Source organism: Muscardinus avellanarius, assembly GCF_963383645.1.
Source record: "Muscardinus avellanarius genome assembly, chromosome: 13".
Taxonomy (NCBI): domain Eukaryota; kingdom Metazoa; phylum Chordata; class Mammalia; order Rodentia; family Gliridae; genus Muscardinus; species Muscardinus avellanarius.
In genome coordinates, this window is record NC_137799.1 from 21278932 (window position 1) to 21301538 (window position 22607).

The 22607-nt window shown below is 49.5% G+C and overlaps 1 protein-coding gene across 1 annotated transcript; it reads left to right on the forward strand.

Annotated features, from left to right (window-relative positions):
* Positions 1 to 275: 275 nt before the first annotated feature.
* On the forward strand, positions 276 to 22101 carry TNFSF15 (TNF superfamily member 15; the record flags this gene model as incomplete). Its single annotated transcript, XM_080709156.1, has 3 exons — positions 276 to 563; positions 17760 to 17807; positions 21647 to 22101. Exons 1-3 carry the CDS (start codon positions 314 to 316, stop codon positions 22099 to 22101), a joined length of 753 nt encoding a protein of 250 aa, XP_080565282.1. The 5' UTR covers positions 276 to 313.
* Between the last annotated feature and the right edge of the window lie 506 nt (positions 22102 to 22607).

A 22607-nucleotide genomic window follows, 5' to 3' on the forward strand; every position in this document is an offset into this window, starting at 1 on the left:
CTAACTTCCTTCTATAAACGAAGGAAGGAGCACATGAGCCTAGTGTATATAAATATACTTGGGAAAGATTTCTTCTTCTTCTTTTCCCACCCCCCTTAAACCAAACTTGGTTTCTGTTGTAGGCGGTGCATTCCCTAGTGGGGCAGGGCTATTCAGGGGGAGGGGAAAGGAAACCAGAGGGAGGGGGAGAAGAAAAGGGGAGGAGAGGCAGAGTGATTAAACCAGCCAGCGGCAGCCCGCGAGAGAAGCTCTTCTATTTAATGGGGGGTCTCTGCCCAGGAGAAGTTAGAACTGCCTCCAGGACTGCAGGAGCATGGCAGAGGAACTGGGGCTGGGCTTTGAGGAAACAGCCAGTGTGGAAATGCTGTCTGAGGACAGTAGCCACAGACCCATGGGCAGAGCCAGGCTGGGAGCCAGGAGCGAAGGTGGTGCCCGCTGGGCCCTCACCTGCTGCCTGGTGTTGCTTCCAGTTCTCCTGGGACTTGCCACCTATCTGCTCGTTGGCCAGCTCCGGGCCCAAGGCAAGGACTGCATGCAGTTCCAGGTAAGTGAGCTGCTCGCTGGTAGGGGGTCGGGGGCTACTGCAGGCAGTGGCCCCCCCTTGCAGCTTTGGAGGGGATGCAGCTGGCACTGGGCTTCCAGGTGCAAAGGGAGCCCAGAATGGCAGGGTGGAGAGCTCCATCTGGTTTCTCTTAATATTTCCAGGAATGAATTGTCCCTTTTTATGTTTATATGGAATTAACTTCAAGCTCCATGCTTTAAGATAAGTATAATCATAGTGTACTGATAAATTGGGAACATTCCTTTTGCTTAAGGAAAAAAAAAAAGGTTCTTAAGTTACATAAGTAATTCAGGATTGTTGCAAAAAAGTTAGAAATCACAGCTAAGGAAATGAAGAAAACTGTCATTACGCATAACCCTTTAGAGATGATGATAACTAGTAACAGTGTGGGCATATGATTCACACCATCTTAGTAGAATTGTATTAGTCTGTATTTCCTAGTGTATTATGACTTTGTTTATATGTTAATAAGTTTGCAAAACCATGATGACATGGGTAACTATATTATATTCCTATATGTGTGCTAATAATTTATTTACCAGCTCCCTTTTTTGGGTTTAGAAATATTAGTTTTCTTTTTTTGTGTGTGTGCATTGTAGTCATACATCTTCATGGGTTACAATATGGTAGAGGTAGACATGCACACATCACTCATAAAATATTATTTTTCAATGGTCAACAAAGCACCTCCTGCTTTATGGTCTAGCTCAAAGGTCTGGCTGGAGGCTGTGGAAAAGCTTTGTAAAGAAAGAATTCCAGTCCAGGGGAAGCAGTGGTGATGGAAAGAGGGTACAGGTGTTGAGGGGAGCACTTAGAATTCTGGACTAGAAACATCAAAAAACATCTGGAAGCCTAGAGAGATTATTTGAGTAACATCCTTTTTTTAAAAAGTGCTTCTGTACAATCTATGATGGCTGATTTAATTTCAGTCCAAAGTATTAAATCCTAATGGAGAAAATAGCTTAATAGGAAACCTGGGTGATCCTGGCCATTCGCCAAGCAGAGGGCAGGTCGCGGCTAATATGTAACTGCTGCCAGCCCGCCAGAGTCGACAGACAGGCTGTGATTCAGCCGCAGCGTTCCTGGACACCTGCCACTGCTCATAAAATGTAGAAGTATGCCGATGACCCGGAAATGCCACTGTTGCTAGAGAAGCGTTGCAGGGAACTGGAGGTCAGGCTGTGATCCCTGGACCACCATGCTAGGACCTAAAAGCCAGACCACAGTCCTGCTGGGCACACTGGGGCCCCTAAACAGCAGACAGTTGCTCTTAAAGGAAGAAGTGACCATGACATGTGGTCACTATAGCACGATGGGACACCGCTACCCAGGCTGATGTCTGCAATTCCCATGCTGGCAGAAACCAGAGGCCTCTGTCCACCTTGAAGACCATGTGGGGCCACAGTCTAAGGAAACAAGTTTGGGACTGGGGCTATCACTAGACTGGAAGCCCATGGAGAAATGCATCTGTCCCGTCTGGGGCTCAAGGAAGGCTAATTCCGCCCAGTCCATTATGGGAAAACCAGTCTCCCTGGAGAGTAGATACATGGGATGTCTGGAGCTGTTGTTTGGCCAGGCTATGAAACTTAGTGAGTCAGAGGAAAGAAAGAGGGGCGTTAGAGTGAGGCTGGGGCACAGTAGCAATCGGGGTCCTAAGAAGAAGCAACTGTTCACTCAAAGTGAGAACTTAAAGGAGAAGAAAAGCTAAAGAAGACTTTGAAAGGGTTGACAGAAGAGCCTGTTTGCTGAGTTGCATGGCCAGAAGGAAACCAAGAGGGATGGGAGCATCCAGAAGTTAGCAGCCGAGGGAAGCTTCCTACCTGCGAAGCTTAACAAGAGAGGCAAATGGAGCTTTAGAGGAACCTACGGAGAAGTCAACCTAGGAGAGTCCTGCCTGGAGCACTCAGTAGAGAAGGGCAATCGCAGCCAATGCTGGGCAGGAATGCTGACTATTGTCCTGCGCAGCATCTGATCCCCCTGGCCAGACTCAAGCCATGACTCAAAGAAGCCAGGGAGCAGCCATGTCCAGAGGTCCTCATGGGCACAGAGCAATGCTAAAAAGGGCAGGGAGCCCACCTGGAGGGCCGACTGGCTCAGGGAAAGGGGAGAAGATAGGAATCAAGATGAGAAAACCAGGTCAAACCATGGCTATTAGACACCTGGATCTGAACCCCCAGCTTGGCTGCTTCTGGTCATGTAAAAATAGGTATATGGTTTTGTTTACTTGACCTGTTTCATTCTCTACCATCACTCTCAATATCCTGATGACTTCAGCAAAGGATGTGCAGGAACATTTTGAATGTTTGGGTTGGGATGGAGCTTCATGCCCAGGGTTACTGTGACATGATGCTTGTTGCAGGCCAGGCACCAATTGCCAAGGAAACTTCATCTTAGGCCTCAGGGAGCTTCAGATCGGATGCATGAGACAAAGATATTGGCTATCTCAGTGTAGAGGTTCTGCAGAATTCCAGATGTTCTCTTCCAACCATGGGGTAGGAGTGGGCTACAGAAGGGTCATGGGAGAAAGAAGGTACCAGTGGCTAGAAGGCTGTGCCTGAGATCCAGGTCAAGAACCCCATTACAGATAAAGCCAGTCAGAGGATCACAGGCCACTGCAGGTCACAAGGCCTTTGGAGGTTATCCAATCTAAGGCCTTCTGTTTTGCAGATGGAGAAACTGAGGCATAGAGAGAGGATGACACTTGCCCAAGCCCATACTGCTACACAGAAACAGAGCCAAGAGTTGAAACTATGTGTCCCCCCAACACACACACACACACACACACACACACACACACACACTGTGTACACCAGACACCAGGGATAGACTGCCACACCTGAGGCAGAATGAAGTTAGCAACACAGGGAGGCCAGCCAAAGTCAGCACCCTGTGCCACCCCTGGAACCAACTTCCCACATCCAGCAGAGGACACCCTCAGAATCACCCCCCAGCACTCGTGGCCCGGGGAAAGTTAGGGCTGCCATGACTTTCCAAAGGAAAGTAAGAATCAGGGAGGTCGCCTGGCATGCACATGTTGTAGAAACATAATTAAAAACAAAATCTCTACCCAACCCAGAAATCCTCTGCACCAAAGTAGCGGAGACAGAAAATGCTTTTATTATTGAATAAGCATTAAACCATGATGTGATGTCCATCACAGGTAATGGGCTAAGAGATTGCAAAGGCAGGAAAAATAAATCACCCTTTCTATATATCGGCAAGCAGATCCAATCATTACAGACACTTGAAAAGAGCCCAGGGCATCCGCACACGGAATACAGCGCTCTTCATTTGATGAAAGGATGCCCATCTAGAGCGTGTTTGTAAATGCAGAGGTCGCTCGGAAAAAGCTCAGAAATGAGCAACTCTGTCAGCATCCACGTAGGGGAACTGGGAGAGTGGGCCACAAGGAAAGGAGGGAGACATTTGTAAACCCATACTGCTGCATGCAAACTGTATGTCTTACCTGTATATACAAAGAAAGATTGGGGTAGTCAAGTGTTTCTGGACCAGAAGACTTCTGGAGGTTATTGGGTAGATTTGCATCTTGGCAAGATCATGGATCATAAGTTCAAACTCAGTGTGGTCTAACCCCTTCTTAGTATGTCTTCTAACCTCCCTGGGCCTCAGTTTCTTGATGTATAAAATAAGAACAATTGAAAATAAAGTACTGGGAGTGTCTGGCAAGGGGCGGGAATTAGTAAATGCTAGCAATTATCATCATCACCACAGGGAACTTCCCTGCTCCAGGAAATTACATCATAAAGGACAACTTCATTACCTGCTCTGGAATCTGGAACTGCCAAGCCAGAGCGCAGGTTCAGGCGCTCCAAAGCTCTTCTTAGTCTCTGATATTTTCAAGCTGCCTCTGTGTCTCCTTGCCAGCCCAGTCTTGCCCACAACCTTTCCCCCAACCCCCATGCACTCTTTATCCAGAAGCACTTAACCTCAGCCTGGGTATTCCTTGGGCCATTCAGTGGTTCCACTGCCCTCAGGATGGGTCCACCGGCCACTCTGGCCTCCTGGTGCCCCGAGGCCAGGCCTCTGTTCTCCCTGGGCACTGTCTCTGGCACACAGAATGTGTTCCAGGGAGGCAAAGCAGAGTGCCCGGCACAGGAGTGGAATGCGGTCCTTCGTGATGACTTGTCACTAGTGGTGCTGGAGGCCTTCCTGCCCAGGCTTGCACTACCCATCTCCATCCTCCATCCCCTTCCAGATCCTTCTAGAATCATCTGCACACACACTCTCAACATTCTTCTGGACTCCCCCCAATCTCATTTCTACCCCTTTCAAAAACTCCCCACAGTGCTCCCTGCACCCCTCTTGCCCCACACATGGCCCCAAGTGCCCCCAGTCTCCACCCAAACCAACGAATCCCCATCGTGATGCCAACTCTGGCTTCAGAGTCACCTGTACTTGGGGAAAGTCCTAGCTCCCCCATGACACAGCCGTGGCCTCTTAATAATTTCTTTTTTTTTTTTTTTTTAATTAATTTATTTTTTAAATTGGTGCATTGTAGTCATATATCAATCACATTGGAGTACAAGACTTGAGAGGATATACAAGCACACATCATCCAATTAGCCCTCCTCCAGCCCCCGTCCCATTCCCTCCCCCTCCCTCCATCCCACACTTCTTTGGTGATTTACTTTGATACATTTGTTTATGTACCTCCTGCATTTTAAAGAGGCTCTGTCCTCCAGTATTACATACCCTCTGATTGATCACATTAGTTGCTTCACTATAGGGCCCTTTCTATAGCTCAACCTCTTCCTGTTGCCCTTTTCCTCCTAGTTATTGCTGATTAAGAGAAGCATCTGATTTATATTTTCTGCGATATTTCTCTGTGCATGCTGCGTTGCAAGTACCAATCCCACTCTTGATGGTCCCAGTAGTGGCCTGGCTACTCAGTGGACTGATCCAGACCTCGCTGGCTCACGCAGCGGCCTTGCCTCATGGGAGGACCCAGTTCTGGTCTCGCTGGCCCCTGAACCGGTCAAACCCCTAAGCTGGCTTTGGTCCCGACCTTGGAGGCCGCAGGAGTGAACTTGCCTCACGCCAGGCTCCGATGCTGGCCATTGGCCCCTGCACAGGTCTAACCCCTTGGCAGGATTCCAATCCCGGCCTCGGAGGTCCCAACACTGGTAATGCCTCACGGCAGGCTCCGATGCCGGCCTCACTGGCCCCAGCACCGGCCTAACCCCTTGACAGGCTCTTATCCTGGCCTCAGAGGCCCCAGTACCGGCCTTGCCTCACGGCAGGCTCCGATGCCGGCCTCGCTGGCCCCAGCACCGGCCTAACCCCTCGGCAGGCTCCGATCCCGGCCTCGGAGGCCCCAGCACTGGTCATGCCTCAAGGCAGGCTCCGATGCCGGCCTCGCTGGCCCCAGCACCGGCCTAGCCCCTTGGCAGGCTCTTATCCTGGCCTCGGAGGCCCCAGTACCGGCCTTGCCTCACGGCAGGCTCCGATGCCGGCCTCGCTGGCCCCAGCACCGGCCTAACCCCTCGGCATGCTCCTATCCCGGCCTCGGAGGCCCCAGGACTGGTCATGCCTCACGGCAGGCTCCGCTGCCGGCCTCGTTGGCCCCAGCACCGGCCTAACCTCTCGGCAAGCTCTTATCCTGGCCTCGGAGGCCCCAGTACCGGCCTTGCCTCACGGCAGGCTCCGATGCCGGCCTCACTGGCCCCAGCAGCGGCCTAACCCCTCGGCAGGCTCCGATCCCAGCCTCAGAGGCCCCAGTACCGGCCTTGCCTCAAGGCAGGCTCCGATGCCGGCCTCGCTGGCCCCAGCAGCGGCCTAACCCCTTGGCAGGCTCTTATCCTGGCCTCGGAGGCCCCAGTACTGGCCTTGCCTCACGGCAGGCTCCGATGCCGGCCTCGCTGGCCCCAGCACCGGCCTAACCCCTCGGCATGCTCCGATCCTGGCCTCGGAGGCCCCAGCACTGGTCATGCCTCACGGCAGGCTCCGCTGCCGGCCTCGTTGGCCCCAGCACCGGCCTAACCCCTCGGCAAGCTCTTATCCTGACCTCGGAGGCCCCAGTACCGGCCTTGCCTCACGGCAGGCTCCGATGCCGGCCTCGCTGGCCCCAGCACCGGCCTAACCCCTCGGCAGGCTCTTGTCCTGGCCTCGGAGGCCCCAGTACCGGCCTTGCCTCACGGCAGGCTCCGATGCTGGCCTCGCTGGCCCCAGCACCGGCCTAACCCCTCGGCAGGCTCCGATCCCGGCCTCGGAGGCCCCAGCACTGGTCATGCCTCAAGGCAGGCTCCGATGCCGGCCTCGCTGGCCGCAGCACCGGCCTAACCCCTTGGCAGGCTCTTATCCTGGCCTCGGAGGCCCCAGCACTGGTCATGCCTCATGGCAGGCTCCGCTGCCGGCCTCGTTGGCCCCAGCACCGGCCTAACCCCTCGGCAAGCTCTTATCCTGGCCTCGGAGGCCCCAGTACAGGCCTTGCCTCACGGCAGGCTCCGATGCCGGCCTCGCTGTCCCCAGCACCGGCCTAACCCCTCGGCAGGCTCTTATCCTGGCCTAGAGGCCCCAGTACCGGCCTTGATTCAAGGCAGGCTCCGATGCCGGCCTCACTGGCCCCAGCACTGGCCTAACCCCTCGGCAGGCTCTTATCCTGGCCTCGGAGGCCCCAGTACCGGCCTTGCCTCACGGCAGGCTCCGATGCCGGCCTCACTGGCCCCAGCAGCGGCCTAACCCCTCGGCAGGCTCCGATCCCGGCCTCAGAGGCCCCAGTACCGGCCTTGCCTCACGGCAGGCTCCGATGCCGGCCTCGCTGGCCCCAGCACCGGCCTAACCCCTCGGCAGGCTCCGATCCCGGCCTCGGAGGCCCCAGCACTGGTCATGCCTCAAGGCAGGCTCCGATGGCGGCCTCGCTGGCCCCAGCACCGGCCTAACCCCTTGGCCGGCTCTTATCCTGGCCTCGGAGGCCCCAGTACTGGCCTTGCCTCACGGCAGGCTCCGCTGCCGGCCTCGCTGTCCCCAGCACCGGCCTAACCCCTCGGCAGGCTCTTATCCTGGCCTAGAGGCCCCAGTACCGGCCTTGCCTCAAGGCAGGCTCCGATGCCGGCCTCACTGGCCCCAGCACTGGCCTAACCCCTCGGCAGGCTCTTATCCTGGCCTCGGAGGCCCCAGTACCGGCCTTGCCTCACGGCAGGCTCCGATGCCGGCCTCGCTGGCCCCAGTACCGGCCTTGCCTCACGGCAGGCTCCGATGCCGGCCTCGCTGGCCCCAGCACCGGCCTAACCCCTCGGCAGGCTCCGATCCCGGCCTCGGAGGCCCCAGCACTGGTCATGCCTCAAGGCAGGCTCCGATGCCGGCCTCGCTGGCCCCAGCACCGGCCTAGCCCCTTGGCAGGCTCTTATCCTGGCCTCGGAGGCCCCAGTACCGGCCTTGCCTCACGGCAGGCTCCGATGCCGGCCTCGCTGGCCCCAGCACCGGCCTAACCCCTCGGCATGCTCCTATCCCGGCCTCGGAGGCCCCAGCACTGGTCATGCCTCACGGCAGGCTCCGCTGCCGGCCTCGTTGGCCCCAGCACCGGCCTAACCCCTCGGCAAGCTCTTATCCTGGCCTCGGAGGCCCCAGTACTGGCCTTGCCTCACGGCAGGCTCCGATGCCGGCCTCGCTGGCCCCAGCACCGGCCTAACCCCTCGGCAGGCTCTTATCCTGGCCTCGAGGCCCCAGTACCGGCCTTGCCTCAAGGCAGGCTCCGATGCCGGCCTCGCTGGCCCCAGCACCGGCCTAACCCCTCAGCAGGCTCTTATCCTGGCCTCGGAGGCCCCAGTACCGGCCTTGCCTCACGGCAGGCTCCGATGCCGGCCTCACTGGCCCCAGCAGCGGCCTAACCCCTCGGCAGGCTCCTATCCCGGCCTCAGAGGCCCCAGTACCGGCCTTGCCTCAAGGCAGGCTCCGATGCCGGCCTCGCTGGCCCCAGCAGCGGCCTAACCCCTCGGCAGGCTCCGATCCCGGCCTCGGAGGCCCCAGCACTGGTCATGCCTCAAGGCAGGCTCCGATGGCGGCCTCGCTGGCCCCAGCACCGGCCTAACCCCTCGGCAGGCTCTTGTCCTGGCCTCGGAGGCCCCAGTACCGGCCTTGCCTCAAGGCAGGCTCCGATGCCGGCCTCGCTGGCCCCAGCACCGGCCTAACCCCTCAGCAGGCTCTTATTCTGCCCTGGAGGCCCCAGCACTGGCCTAACCCCTCGGCAGGCTCTTATCCTGGCCTTGGAGGCCCAAGTACCGGCCTTGCCTCATGGCAGGCTCTGATGCCAGCCTCGCTGGCCCCAGCACCGGCCTAACCCCTCAGCAGGCTCCGGTCCCATCCTCGGGGGCCCCAACACTGGCCTTGCCTCACGGCAGGCTCCGATGCCGGCCTCGCTGACCCCAGCACCGGCCTAACCCCTCAGCAAGTTCCGGACCCGACCTCGGAGGCCCTAGCACAAGCCTTGCATCATGGCAGGCTCCAATGCCGGCCTCGCTGGCCCCAGCATCGGTCTAACCCCTCTGCAGGTTCCAATCCCGGCCACGGAGGCCTCAGTAGTGGCCCTGCCTCACAGCAAGCTCCGATGTCGGCCACTGGCCCCGGCGCCCGTCTAACCCCTCAGCAGGTTCCGATCACAGTCTCTGTGGTTAGTATTTCAAAGGTTCCAGTTGTAATGTATCAGATCTCTGCCTCCCCCGAATATTGGCCACTGGCATTGCCACTGCCTCCACCGTTTCAAATCCTTCCCAGGCTCTTTTTCCACTCTGAATGTTGTCCAGTGTTCCTAAGCATGCGTGATGGTAGCATTCGACATTTGGTGTAATTTCTCCAAAAAAATAAAGTTGGTAAGATCCGGTTTCTGCTTCTCCTGAATACAAGTCTCTACCACCATCGCGAAGAACTCTTTCAGCACCGCATTTCTCCTTGGTCTCCGCTAAACTCTCTCCTTATATGTGATGTCTGAGATTCTTAACAATATAGAGAAATAGCAGTCCTCTTTCACGGCGAATTTTTCCATAAGTTCCAGTGCATTTAGATAAGTTTTGTCTGCATCTCCAGTGTCCTGGCATCCATAACGGCTTTCTTACCACCTCTCCGATATTTTTCTTTATCTTTTTCTGTTCTGGGCCCGGTTTCTCCAGGGGTCTGGCGTGCTACTCGCAGTTCTGCCTGGGGCCCAGAGTCCCGCAACCCGGGCCCCATCTGGCGTGCCCAGCCCGCGACCCCTGCCCAGAACCCAGCGTCTTACTGGGTCTGGTTTCTCCAGGGGTCTGGCGTGCTACGCGCAGTTCGGCAGGGGCCCAGAGTCCCGCGACCCGGGCCCCATCTGGCGTGCCCAGCCCGCGACCCCCGCCCAGAACCCAGCGTCTTACTGGGTCTGGTTTCTCCAGGGGTCTGGCATGCTACGCGCAGTTCGGCAGGGGCCCAGAGTCCCGCGACCCGGGCCCCATTAGGCGTGCCCCGCCCACGACCCCCGCCCAGAACCCAGCGTCTTACTGGGCCTGGTTTCTCCAGGGGTCTGGCGTGCTGCGCGCAGTTCGGCCCGGGGCCCAGGGTCCCGCGACCCAGGCCCCGGCTTTTGTGCGCCGCGCGCGACCCCTGCCCAGAACCCAGCGTCTTACTGGGCCTGGTTTCTCCAGGGATCTGGCGTGCTACTCGCAGTTCTGCCTGGGGCCCAGAGTCCCGCGACCCGGGCCCCATCTGGCGTGCCCAGCCCGCGACCTCTTAATAATTTCTTAAGTACCAGGCCCTGCACTGAACTGTTTCATACTCAGGGTTTTCAGAAGAATAAATGAGATTATGCCTAGAAAGCGCTTAGTGTGACATGTGGCAAATAAACAGTGTCACACACTAAAACAAAGCCTGCTGTTATGACTCCATGAGTTGTCTCACCTAATCCTGGAAATCAGAGAGGGCAAGCTCTGCTATTATCCCCATTTTAGAGATGATGAAACTGAGGCTCAGTGATGTGTTCAGAGTCATCCACTGGGATCTAAACCCACCATATACATTCCTCCTAATCACTGTGCTCAGAGGATTCACCTCTTGAGCTAGGCAGGAGCACAAGCCTGAGAAGTCTTGCATAGAGCAAATGTTCCTCCCATTGCTTTCGTGAGGGCACACAGAATATACTCCCAAGTGTCGTGAATGGAGGGGGAGCTGAAGGGCTGAGCAAGGTACCATATCTTCCCAAGCCTCACACTCAAACTGTCCATGAAACAGAGGTGGGCTCTGTGCTGATTCCGAAAGCTCTCTGGAAAGCTGTGGCCAAAAGGTAGATGCTCAATGGATATTATCTCCTCACCTACTCCACCTTGGGGGAACCTTTTTATATCACGCAAGTTGTTTCCTCTTTGAAGAAGGCAATAATGATGATCCTTCTCAGTAGTGTCTAGAGGAAACAGATGATTAAGATCAAGGTCCTTGTGAATTGTGAACCATTGATCCCTGAGTGGAACCGCCAGCCCCTGCTGTAACCTCAGGAAGCCCCGGCACTCCTGGACAACAAACCTGCTCACTGTAAAAGTTGGACTGGGAGCAAAGAGCAGGGAAGCTGGAGGCAGGGATGGTGCCTTGTGCAAAGGTGCCTTGTGCAAAGGACGGAAGGGCCTGGGAGCTTCGGGATGTGTCCCCTGAGTCCACAGCCGCTCACAGCTGGTAATTTCAGGATTCCCTCACTTACTCTGTAGCTGAACTCACACATCACTGAGCACCATGCCAGCGCAGCAGACTCCCTCACTCTCACCTGACAGGGCTCCAGCTGCTGGGCTATAGCCACACACCCCAAGAGGCAGTCTCCCAGCCCAGCCCAGCCCAGCCCAGCCACAAGGAGGCCCTGCAGCTGACCACAGCAACACTCAGAGGGTTTGAAATGGGAGGGGGGAATTCCACTTTCTCAACACTTTGCTTTCTGAAAGGTCCAGAGTCCAGAAGCAAATTATAAGCTGGGGAAGCCTAGTGAATGTCTGTCTTCCAAAAGGGCTTAAAGGTTCCCAAATTCTGCTGTTTTCATGAAAAAGTAGGATGGCTTATGTTCCCAAATGAAGTTATAAGACAGACTGTCCAGAACCATAGGATAAGCTTTTAATTGGCCCCAAATGCATTGGATACCCACTTTATTTGTGTGATCTTTCTGAGCATTACAATAATCCTGGAGTGAAGGAATCATTGTCAGCTTCTATTGGTGAGAAAATAGAGTCTCACTAAGGTTAGCTGTCATGCCAAAATTGGGGCATCAGGAAATAGCAGAATTCCAAATGTGCTTAATTACAAACACCAGTGTCTCTGCTCTGTGCCATGTTGAACGTGAGCTTGTAAAGCCCTATCCAGGGCATCTTGGATGATGAAGAAATTAAGTGACCTCAGAATAAAACAGTTCCAGGCTGAATTTATCCTTATGAAAGCATATGCAGGAAAAACAAAAAGAAGAGATGGAGAGGCTGATGCCGACAGACTTCTCCCAGCCATAGTGGGAGGATATTGTGGGTCATAAAACATCTATGCCTTTGCAATTGAAGCATTTATGGGAACAAGAAATGAATAGCTCCTCCTGTTTATGAATAGAGCGAGGGAGTGACTACAAAATATGGGAAGAAAGGCTAAGTACATCATTAGTTAAAACACACTCCAGGGAGTGTTCTGGGGAGATGCCAAGAAATATCAAAGATCATCTCAGTGCAGGCTCCCGCATCGGTTGTGCTTTCAGTTAATGTTTACAAAGCTCCTGATATGTGCCAGGATCTGTATCTACTCAAAGACTTAGATCTCTGGCCCTCTATTTACCTTTGATCTTGAACTCAACTGCTTCATCTCTATAAGCTCCCATTACAAGGCATACACAGACTACAAAAATGTCGTCCAGGACCTGGCTGGCACCCGGGTCACTCAACCAAATAGCAGTCTTCCTCTTCCCTCCATCCTTTTTTCAACCCAGTTTGAAGAATTAGGATAAATCCAGAAGGGTCTATAGAAATAAATTATGGTCAGTTTGAGCCAGGGATTACCAGTCAACATGTAAAAGAAAAAAAAAAGATAAGAAAATCAAATGATAGTGAAAGTCTCCAGACCTGTAGGAATTAAGGGAGTGGGATGAGGAAGTGCCAGTTTGTTTTTCTAGGGCTAACACTCTAGTAGACACTGCTGGTCTCAGAAATTGCACTGTGTCACTCAGATGTGTACCCGTGATTGTACACATTACTTTTGCTGACTCTGGCTCCTGCCCAAGCCCTAAAACTCTCAATAAGTATTTGTAGAGCCACAAAAATTTTCCATGCAGAGCCAAAGACTTGTAGAGGCCCTAAAACTAAAAGATCATGACTACCTACCTCAATGCAATTAAAGTTTTGTTAAGTGTAAACAAAAACATTTTTTTTTTTTTCCTGGATTTCTGGATTGCAACATCTGACTAATGTCACAGAATTTCAATGTTAGCCCATTTCCCACTCTCTTTTTTGCCTCTGTCTTCCTGGTGCCTGAGAATCTGTGCATTTTTCCAAGTGGATAACCCAGTAGCAGTGCTAGACGCTGAGACTACAGTGGTGAGCCTGACAGGCGGATCAAGTCTCCCTGAAATTCCACTAGAGAGAGAAAGGTGATTAAACACACAAATAATGAGTCATATCGGGCCCTGATTCTCAGCCAGTTGTTTCGGGAAGACATATGAGTGGGAGGATACATTCCAGAATTCTTCAGGTGTGCTCTTAGGCCTTGAGCTTATTCAGTTTTGGAGGCTGATGCTCAGTGACCCCTCATGAGCCACCGTCTCCTCGGCACCCACGGGAACCCGGAAGCAATGGAGATGAGCCAGGGTTGGAAAACAATGAAATGTTTTCTTGGGTTGGTGTTGCTGGCATCTATCTCACAAGCACTGGGACAGTTTACATGCCTAAACTTTTCTTCACATAGCTACAGTTTTATCCTCTCAAATATCATCCATGCCAGCTTCCTATCACAGCCATCTTCCTTCTATGATAGATGGAGTTATTGTTAAGAGAAGTGGCAATGAAATTCCAGATGCCATTCCTGGAGTGAGTCCCGCTGACGTTCCTCTCGGGGCATTCTGGAATGCTGTAGTCTTTGACACCTGCCAGCAGGCTCTGGCTTGGCCTCCAGATGTTCACTGACATTGCTAGTCTCCTGAAGTCCATATAAAAAGCCCTTCCATATAAAAAACAAAACACCTGCCCAAATAATAGAGATCCGACAGAGCAATCAGGAAATTGTGCTTGTATTCCAGATAATGCTAATGTCGAAAGAATTCTCAATCAGTAAGAAGTGCTCCAAACTTTTAGTTGAGTGTCTAATTAGCTGAAGACAAGCAGGATTTTTTTAAAGTTTTCTCAGTAGAAAAATAAATGAGTCAAAAGAAGGTCAATTAAGTTTTCCCCCCCTTTCTTATACAAGGCATGCAATCAAGACTTCCCTAACAGGGTATTTTATTTTGGTTTTACTGTCTTTCCAAAGACTAATTCCTTTATCACCTCTGTCAATAGCAAATCAGACAGCAAGCTAGAGAACAGGCACGTGTGTAGGCTGCATCCCCATCCCTTCATCCCATCAGAGTTACTGATGTTGGAGAGGCAGTCAGAGAAATTGGTTGTAGGTTTTTCAAAGGCCACTATACTCACTACACCACTCAAAATACACATGTTACATTCACTGGGGAGCAGAAAGTCTTGCAGTTTTCCAGTTGTTTCCATGTCTCATCGGTCTCTTTACTCTTACCCAGCCTGCTGACCTAGAACAATCAAAACCTCCTTTATCACCTGGCTAACATTAGCAGAACTTTTAAAGTTTAGGTTAATTTCCCCTGATTCTCCCGCTTCCGGGTCAGGTCCGTGTGCTCTGAACTTTGGGCCCCCCGTGGTCACCATGCTCAGAACCGCTGCTGCTTATCTTCCACCTGAGCAGGTAAGAAGCTGCTCCAGAGCTGCAGGGCGCAGAGATTTAGAGCTTGGAATTCTGTAATTACCTGGCCTGAGTTAAACCCCTACTCCTCCATTCTTCAAGTGTAGACTATCAGGAGAGTTACGTATTCTCCTTAAGCCCTACTGTCAGTGTGGGAATATGAACAGCATCCACCTTCAAGTGTTGTTGTAAGGCAGAAGATGATACTTAGAAGAACATCATGTCACTGCTCGTTCCATAAAGAACAGCTATACCCACTAAGTTTCTAGATCCTTTGGGCCACGTACTGTGGCAGCCTCTTAGATCTGAGAATGCAGAGGCTTGGAGAGGAGTAAATAGTGGGAGACAAAGCAGGGGTGGTAAATTGGGACTTTAAATGCCAAGATAAGATGGGCCTGTGTCTTGAAGGCTAAGGGGAGCCATCACAATCTTATGAGCAGAGTTATGTCTCAATAAAGTGATGCTTTAGGAAATATACTCTGAAGGCAGGCTAGGAAATTGATGAGAGAAAGGAAAAAATTGGAGGCTGTTAGGAGACTTGTTAGGAGGCTGCTGAAAGATCCCGAGAGCAGCATGCCAAAGGCCTGGAAAGGTGGTGAATGAGACATCCACCAAAGGAAAGTGACAGACCTCGGGCTAATGAAAGAAGCCAATTTCAGGGCTGGGGACCAAGAGGAAGCAGTGGTGGCGTGAACAGAATCAGGAAACAGGTGGGAAGGGCTAGATAGGACATGTGGTGAAGCTAGCTGATCAAGGCAAGACTTCTGTCCTCGAGAAGGCTTTCACTAGCGGTGAGTTGGCTTGAGAGTGAGAAGAGATAGAGATGTGGGCTCTGCAAGATCACTGTTACCATGCACCTGCTCACAAACCCAGCCACAGCAGCAACACAGGTACATCCACATGACAGCAACAGATGCAACGCACACAGATGCAGAGACCTGCTGTGTGAGAGCCCATCCTCTTCCACTCACACAGACACACAATTCCTCATACACAGCTATACTCACAACACACACACACACACACACACACACACACACACACAAAGATACAAAACAGGTCAAGTGTTCACTATGACCGGAGGAGCACCTGTTAGTGGTGGCTCTGTAGTTACAAGAGCAAAATCAGAAGTCTTGAGTCATGTCAAAATCATATCAGAGAGCCAGGTGTGGTGATACTTAGGAGACTGAGATAAGAGAATTACAAGTTCAAAGCCAGCCTCAGCAACTAAGTGAGGCTCTCAGCAACTTAGCGAGACCCTGTTTCCAAATAAAAAATAAAATAGGACTGGCAGTGTATCCCTGAGGTAGAAGGCCCCTGGGTTCCATCTCCAGCACCACAAAATAATAATAATAATAATAATAATAATAATAATAATAATACCACCAGAGGATTTTTAAAGCATTGCAAAAATGTGAGATGATGTATTGTTTCTAAGATATAACAATAGGTTTGCTCCAAAGCTTTCTGTTCAGGCATATGCTAGTGGTTCTTATTTTCTGTGGATTCTTGCACTGACTCACACATTTTCTGGTTTGATCTTCACCTCAATCCTGCAAGTCATTTAGGATTAGAGAGGTTAATATCCCCACTTTACAAATGCAGACACCAGAGCTCATAGAGGAAAAGCATCTTTCTTAAAGTCATATTGTTAATACATGAGAGAACCTCCGTTCACATGTAGCCCATCTTCCTCCAAAGCAATATTCCCATCTCATGGTGTCTGAAGTAACTCACCAAGTAGGATTGCAATGATCAAAGTCTTCGTGCATCACGAGGAAACAAGGAGGGATGGTGACAGTGATGTGAAGAACTTGACCTTTAATTGTTTTTTCTGTATCGTTTTTAAAGAAGGGTTCCAATTTTCAAATTGTGATGGAAAAAAGCAAATAAAGCAAGCACCATTGTTTGTTCAAATCATAGAAGCAATGGCCAGATGCTTTTCCTGGGAGCCAAAGAACTTTGAAGCTGAGATTCAGAGATAAGCACAAGAGAAAGAAAGACCACTGGGGTGTTGGAAGAGGAGAGTGGAGGGTTAAGGTGCAAGATTCCCACAAACCAAAAGTTCTCCTGTCAATCATTTTCTTCATGGCAGAGGACTCAGGCTAGGTAGCATCAGCATCGTAATTATACACATGCTTTGGAAAGCTGTTGGGGTCAGAAGGACCACAGGTGGTCTCAATCATTTCTTTCTCTCTTGACAGCCTCTAAAAGAAGAGGAGTTTAGACCTGCACATCTGCGATCTTGTAAGTGTATTCATTTTTTTATACATTTTCTTGGGGGGATCATTTTTTTATACATTTTCTTGGGGGGAGGGAGAATAACATTTCTAATAGTTCTGGTAGGTAGAAGTTTGGGAACTTGATCTTCAGTTACCTAGTTGCTAAGGTAAAGGATACAAACCTAGAGAAATACCGGGTTCTCGTCACTAAGAAGGCAAATTGTGCCAAGGCTAAGCTCATGACCTGAACTTAAGCCCAGCTCTGGAATTTGATAGCAGCGTGGCCTTGGGGCACATAATTTTACTTGTCTCTGTGACTATTTATTTACCTCTAAAAATGGTTATAATAGTACCTACCCAGCAGGGTTAGTGCAAATCAAATTAAATTAGTTGACTGCTAGAAAAGGGTAAGAACAACACTTTGCACATCAAAAGAACACAATGGATTTTTGCTTTTTTTTTTTTTATCATGGACAGCATCAGCTTTATCACCGCAGGCAAAATATACTTACTTCAATATAGTCATTTCTGAGCACCAAAGGAAAATCCTAAGGTCTAGATAGAGAAGAGAACCTGACAAGTTTATGGAGCTACAGAGGGAATCTAATCTGCTCCCCATCTCATCTCTGTTGGGCCATTCATACACCTCAGTGGATATGGTCAAAGAGACCACAAAAAAGGTGAACGGTCAGGTGGCCCTCCACAAAAGCAGAATGAGGAAAAAGTAGCACCTTGTCCTTTACTGAGCATCAACCACATGCCAAGAATCACGCTGAGCACTGTCTATGATAAGACTGTGTGCCCATCTTAGAGATGAGAAAATAAAGTCTTAGACTAGATAATTTTCTCAAAGTCACGGGGCCAAGACCCATTTGCACTCAAGACTCTTTCTCCTGAGTCTCCCTGTCTGTCCGCAGTGGTGCTTACTACAGATACCACATGCCAATCCAAACTCACAGGAATAAAATATGACCAAGCAAGAGGAGATCAATGTTTCTCTCCCACCACGAGTGCCATGCAACTCCCAAAGCTCACTCTTCATTTGTCGTCCTTGAACTCACACAAAGCACATTTTTCCTTTGTTACAGTTGGACCTCCCAGAGCTGATAGAGATAAGCCGAGGGCACACCTGACAGGTAAGGCTTTCTGTGTTTTCTAGGAGACCCTGGTTTATAGTTCCAAGATTCCTTTCAGGGCTTTTACCAAAACTCACTCAAGTGTAGCTTTAAACGAGAAACTACAGCCCTTGGTAACAGACTTCTCTCAATCAGGGTTTGTTTTTGTTTGTTTTGTTTTGTTGGTACTGGGGATGGAACCCTTCTACCTTCAGGTTACACTCCCAGACCTATTTTTTATATTTTATTTGGAAACAGGGTCTCTTAAGCCAGCAAGGCTGGCTTCGAACCTCCGCGATCCTCCTGTCTCCGCCTCCCAAGCGTGGGGATTACAAGCGTGCGCCACCACGCCCGGCTCAATCAGGGGTTTTAGATGTCTTCTTCCTTATGAAGAATCCAGAGGCCTGTTTCCCTCGGGTGTATTCTAATTCTATCAGCCTATTCTCTCAGCTACCTCCTCCTCCTCCTTCTTCATTCCTCTTTTCTCTCTTTGTCTCTCTCCCTTTCTATCTCCCTCCCTCCATCATTCCCTCTTTCCCTTCTTCCCTCCCTCCCTCCCTCATTCAGAAATGTAGTTCCTCTCTCCTGAGTTTCAAGTACTTGTGGATCTGGTCCTAGATGAAAAGTCCCCAAGTGGCCACTTATCCAGTTCACATGCCCCCTCTTCAAGATGATGCCACTGGAAATTTAGGTTCAGGAAGGTGTTCTCCAAAAATCTCTATCAATGTAATGTATTGAGTAGAATCTCATAATGTCACCGATTGGCCAGTTTCCTGAGTCTACTGTGGAAATTCCAGAAATCTCTCACCAGAAGTCCATAGCTCTTGGAGACTCCAGAGAGATGAATAAGATGATGCCACAAGAATATGTTAAAAAAAAAACCCACCAAGAAGCTGGAAAGTTAAAAAGCAAGCATATTCTCCTGACCTATAAATCATTCTGCAGTCTGTAAGAGAATATCCTTGTGGCCCACGATATTCATATTACCAGTTATGGAGAGGGAATTGTTGGTAGCGATCCCTGAGTAAGGGTTAAGACCAGGGAAATGCCAAGTTCCCACCAATTTTCCCTCTCCTATAAGAATAGGAGACTATGAATAGGCTGGGCAGAAAAAAATCCTAAAAACTGTACAAGTGTGGAGATGCTGCCCCTCTTCCTGCGAATTAGAGAGAAAGAAACAGGGGAGAGGGTTCGTCTTCTATTGAGCTCCCAATATGTGCCAGGCACTATAGTTATTTGATCTACATAGAGTCCAATGGAATAAGGAATGGTTGTTCCCATTCGAAGATGGGGAAACTAACGCTTGCACAGCTGAATTCACATGTCCCAAGTCAGATGACCAGGAAGTGGAGGGTCCATATCCAACCTTGCTTCTCAGAACTGCACTACCCACTAGAACATACTTCCTGCCCCAACCCCTACTTGCTGTGGTAACATGCTAATTACAGACCAATTCAATAGAATCTGCATTATCTAGAGATTTAATGCATTTTGCTTTTGCATCATCTAAGAACTTTTTAAATTAATGCATCAGCCACAAAGAAGAAATAGAGGCTTCTTTACGAGGAGTTTGCAAAGGCCATTTAGTGTGGGGGCCAGGTATTTGGAACATGTATCAGAGTTGCAAAAGGAACCATAGTCCATTCAAAAATGGGGGAAATTTTACAAAAGCCCAGGAACTGGATTTCTGATCACTCACTGAGTGTACAGGTTGCGATATGGTTTCTTTAAACACAACCTATCTCCCAGTCAGAGCAGAATAATGATTGCTGGTTGCCGTGGGTTTCTAAAACAGATACAGAAAATCTGCAAAGGTTTTACTTTTCCTGAATAGTGTTAGTTTTATTGAAGATTATCATATTTGAAACCAATGGTTTGAATCAAGTTTGATTCTAATCATTTTCTTCTGCTCTAGACATATTTCCTAAAGCATTCATTAATATTTTCTGTATAAAGTATACTTATGAGTAATGCAAACATAAGAACATATAACAAGATAACAAATGAAATAGGTTTATTTTTATTGTGTCAGAAGGAACAATCTGGTTTGAGAAAAGAAAAATTGGGTACAATTGTATCCAGCCTCTGTGATAAAAAAAAAAAAAATGTCTATGTCTATACTACTCAATCTTCAGAACAAGACTCTGAAAAAGCTTTATCCCCAGTTTTCAGAAAGGAGACTGAGGCTCAGAGAAGGAAATGAATTTATACTGTTGATTAATGCGCTAAAGTGTTGCACAATCAGAGCTGGTACTAAGCCCAGCGGCACAAAGCCCAGTTCTCTTCTACTTCACCAGTCAATTCCATTGACTTATATTTTGGCCTTGTCAGTATGGAAGAGGAATTTCCAAAATGTTCTGGGTCTCTTGTTCCAACATGTCATGCAAGGTAATTCTTTATTAATTACTGCCTGCCTGTGATTCCTGTGACTCTGGACTGTGGCACTGGAGTACAATGTCAGGGAACAGCTCTCTCTCCCTTTCTCTCTCCCGTTCCCTTTCTTCCCTCTCTCCCTCTCTCCTCTCTCTCTGAAATGACCTCTTTGAATCAGAGCATGTCAGAAACAAAAAGGCTAATAAAAGTGAATGCATTTAGAAGACATTCCTAATAACTAGGTATTTTACACATACCACCTCTTTTAATCCTTTCTACAAATAGTATTGTATCCATTTATAAGGAAAGATGTGTCAAATAAAAGCAAAGATTTGGTAAGGAGAATTATGCCGAAGTATTATTGCTAGAGGAAGGAGACCACAGTCACATACTCTGTATTCATGGGTAATTAGTTCCAGGACCCCTGAAGATAACCAAATTCTCAGGATGCTATAATCCCTATGTAAGATGGTATAGCATTGACACAAATTCTACACAATAAATCTAGATGACTTATAATACCTAAAAAATGTAAATCCTATGTAAGTAGTTGTTATATTGTGTTGTTTAGGAATAATGGAAAGAAAAAGAACTCAGTACAGAGGGAATTTCTTTCTAGTAGTTTCCATTCTTGGTGGCTTGAATTTGTAGCGATACAAATTTGTAGCAATACAGAACTGAGGATAAGGAGGGCTGGCTATATTGAGATGGGTGGGGGGAGATAGTGCACTAGGCAGAATACCTGGATAGTAATGTCTGCCCATTCCTCAAGAGTTCATCTAAAATGATTTTGTTTTAGAGGAATAAACAAAGCTAGAAAGAAACAGGTGTTGGGAAGTGGGGTAAAATATTGGCATAATCGGATGAGAGGATGCTTAACTCCAAAGCCAGTCTGGTCTTAGGAAGGGCTGTAGGCTAATTGCGCTGAGACTGAGCCAATCTCCAGGGTCCCAGAAAAGGAGAGAAGTTTAACCAAAGTTTGGTCAACAAGTATTTTGTTCTGATTGGTCAACAAAACAGTTGGACTCATCACTCATGAAGCAAAGAATGGGAATTTGCAGAGTCTGGTGTCTGAGCCCTATTGTGGGTAGCTCAGAGGGGCAACTCATGGAAGTTGTTCTACACTATCTAGTAAAAGAGAGCTTTTTGCAGAAGGCTGTTTTGTGGAACACAGAGGAGTGAGGGGACGGCTTAACCTTTACTATTTCCTAGGAACATGGTGCTCAGGTAAGATACAAATTGTCAGATCAGAAAGCTCAGCCATAGAGACAAAGTAATTTTTCCCCAGGTCACTAACACTGGATACCTACCACTCTGTCTTATAAAGCATATACTTCCACTCATGTATCTTTAGCTCATCCCTCCCCAAGATGCTTATTAGCCATTGGTTTAGTCAATCCTTTTTCTCTTCTTTGAAAATGACACAAGACACAGGTTCAGGCATGAGCCTGTTAAACCTTTTTAACAGTTTGTCTTTGTCTTTGCAGTTGTGAGACAAACGCCCTCACAGCAACCAAAAAATCAGTTCCCAGCTCTGCACTGGGAACATGAACTGGGCTTGGCCTTCACCAAGAACCAGATGCTCTACACCAACAAATCCCTGGTGATTCCAGAGACGGGGGACTACTTTATTTACTCCCAGATCACATTCCGAGGGACCGAGTCTGAGTGTGGTAACATCAGCCAAAGGAGACGACAACACAAGCCTGACTCCATCATCGTGGTCATCACCAAGGTAACAGACAGCTACCTTGAGCCCTACCGGCTCCTCACGGGGACCAAGTCAGTGTGTGAAATGAGCAGCAACTGGTTCCAGCCCCTCTACCTTGGGGCCATGTTCTCCCTTCAGGAAGGGGACAAGCTGATGGTGAATGTCAGCGACATCTCCTTGGTGGATTACACAAAAGAAGACAAAACCTTCTTTGGAGCCTTCTTGCTATAGGGGCAAAGCAGACATCATTCCGAGAAGGTCTTCTGCCTCCTACTTCCCAATTTTCTTCCTTCAGATGTAATTATAACTGGGGGTTTTCTTGGGGCTAGGGATGGGGGCATTCCACGGGGACAGTGGTTTAGCTGTGAAACTTGGGGCCCCAAAGTTCATACTTTGTATGCCTTTCCAATGAGAATATTAATTGAGAAAAAAAGCAGAAGAGAGCAGACAAGTTATGGTGGTTGCTTGGAGGAGTGCAGAGTTACTAAACATGGAGATATTGATCGCCAAATGAAATGGACGATCTACCCGGTCAGCTTATAAAGAATATTCCCATGCCTCCCTGCTACATGCTTGTCACCAGCAGCCAGTTACAGTACAGTATGATCACAGTGTTGCTTCAGGTCAGGAGCTTTGGATCAAATCCTAAGGAAGTATGTGAAAACCCTCCAGAAGCAAAATTCTTTAACAGTTTTTCCACATGCTTCCATGCCTAGCTATAAAAAACTGCAATGAGA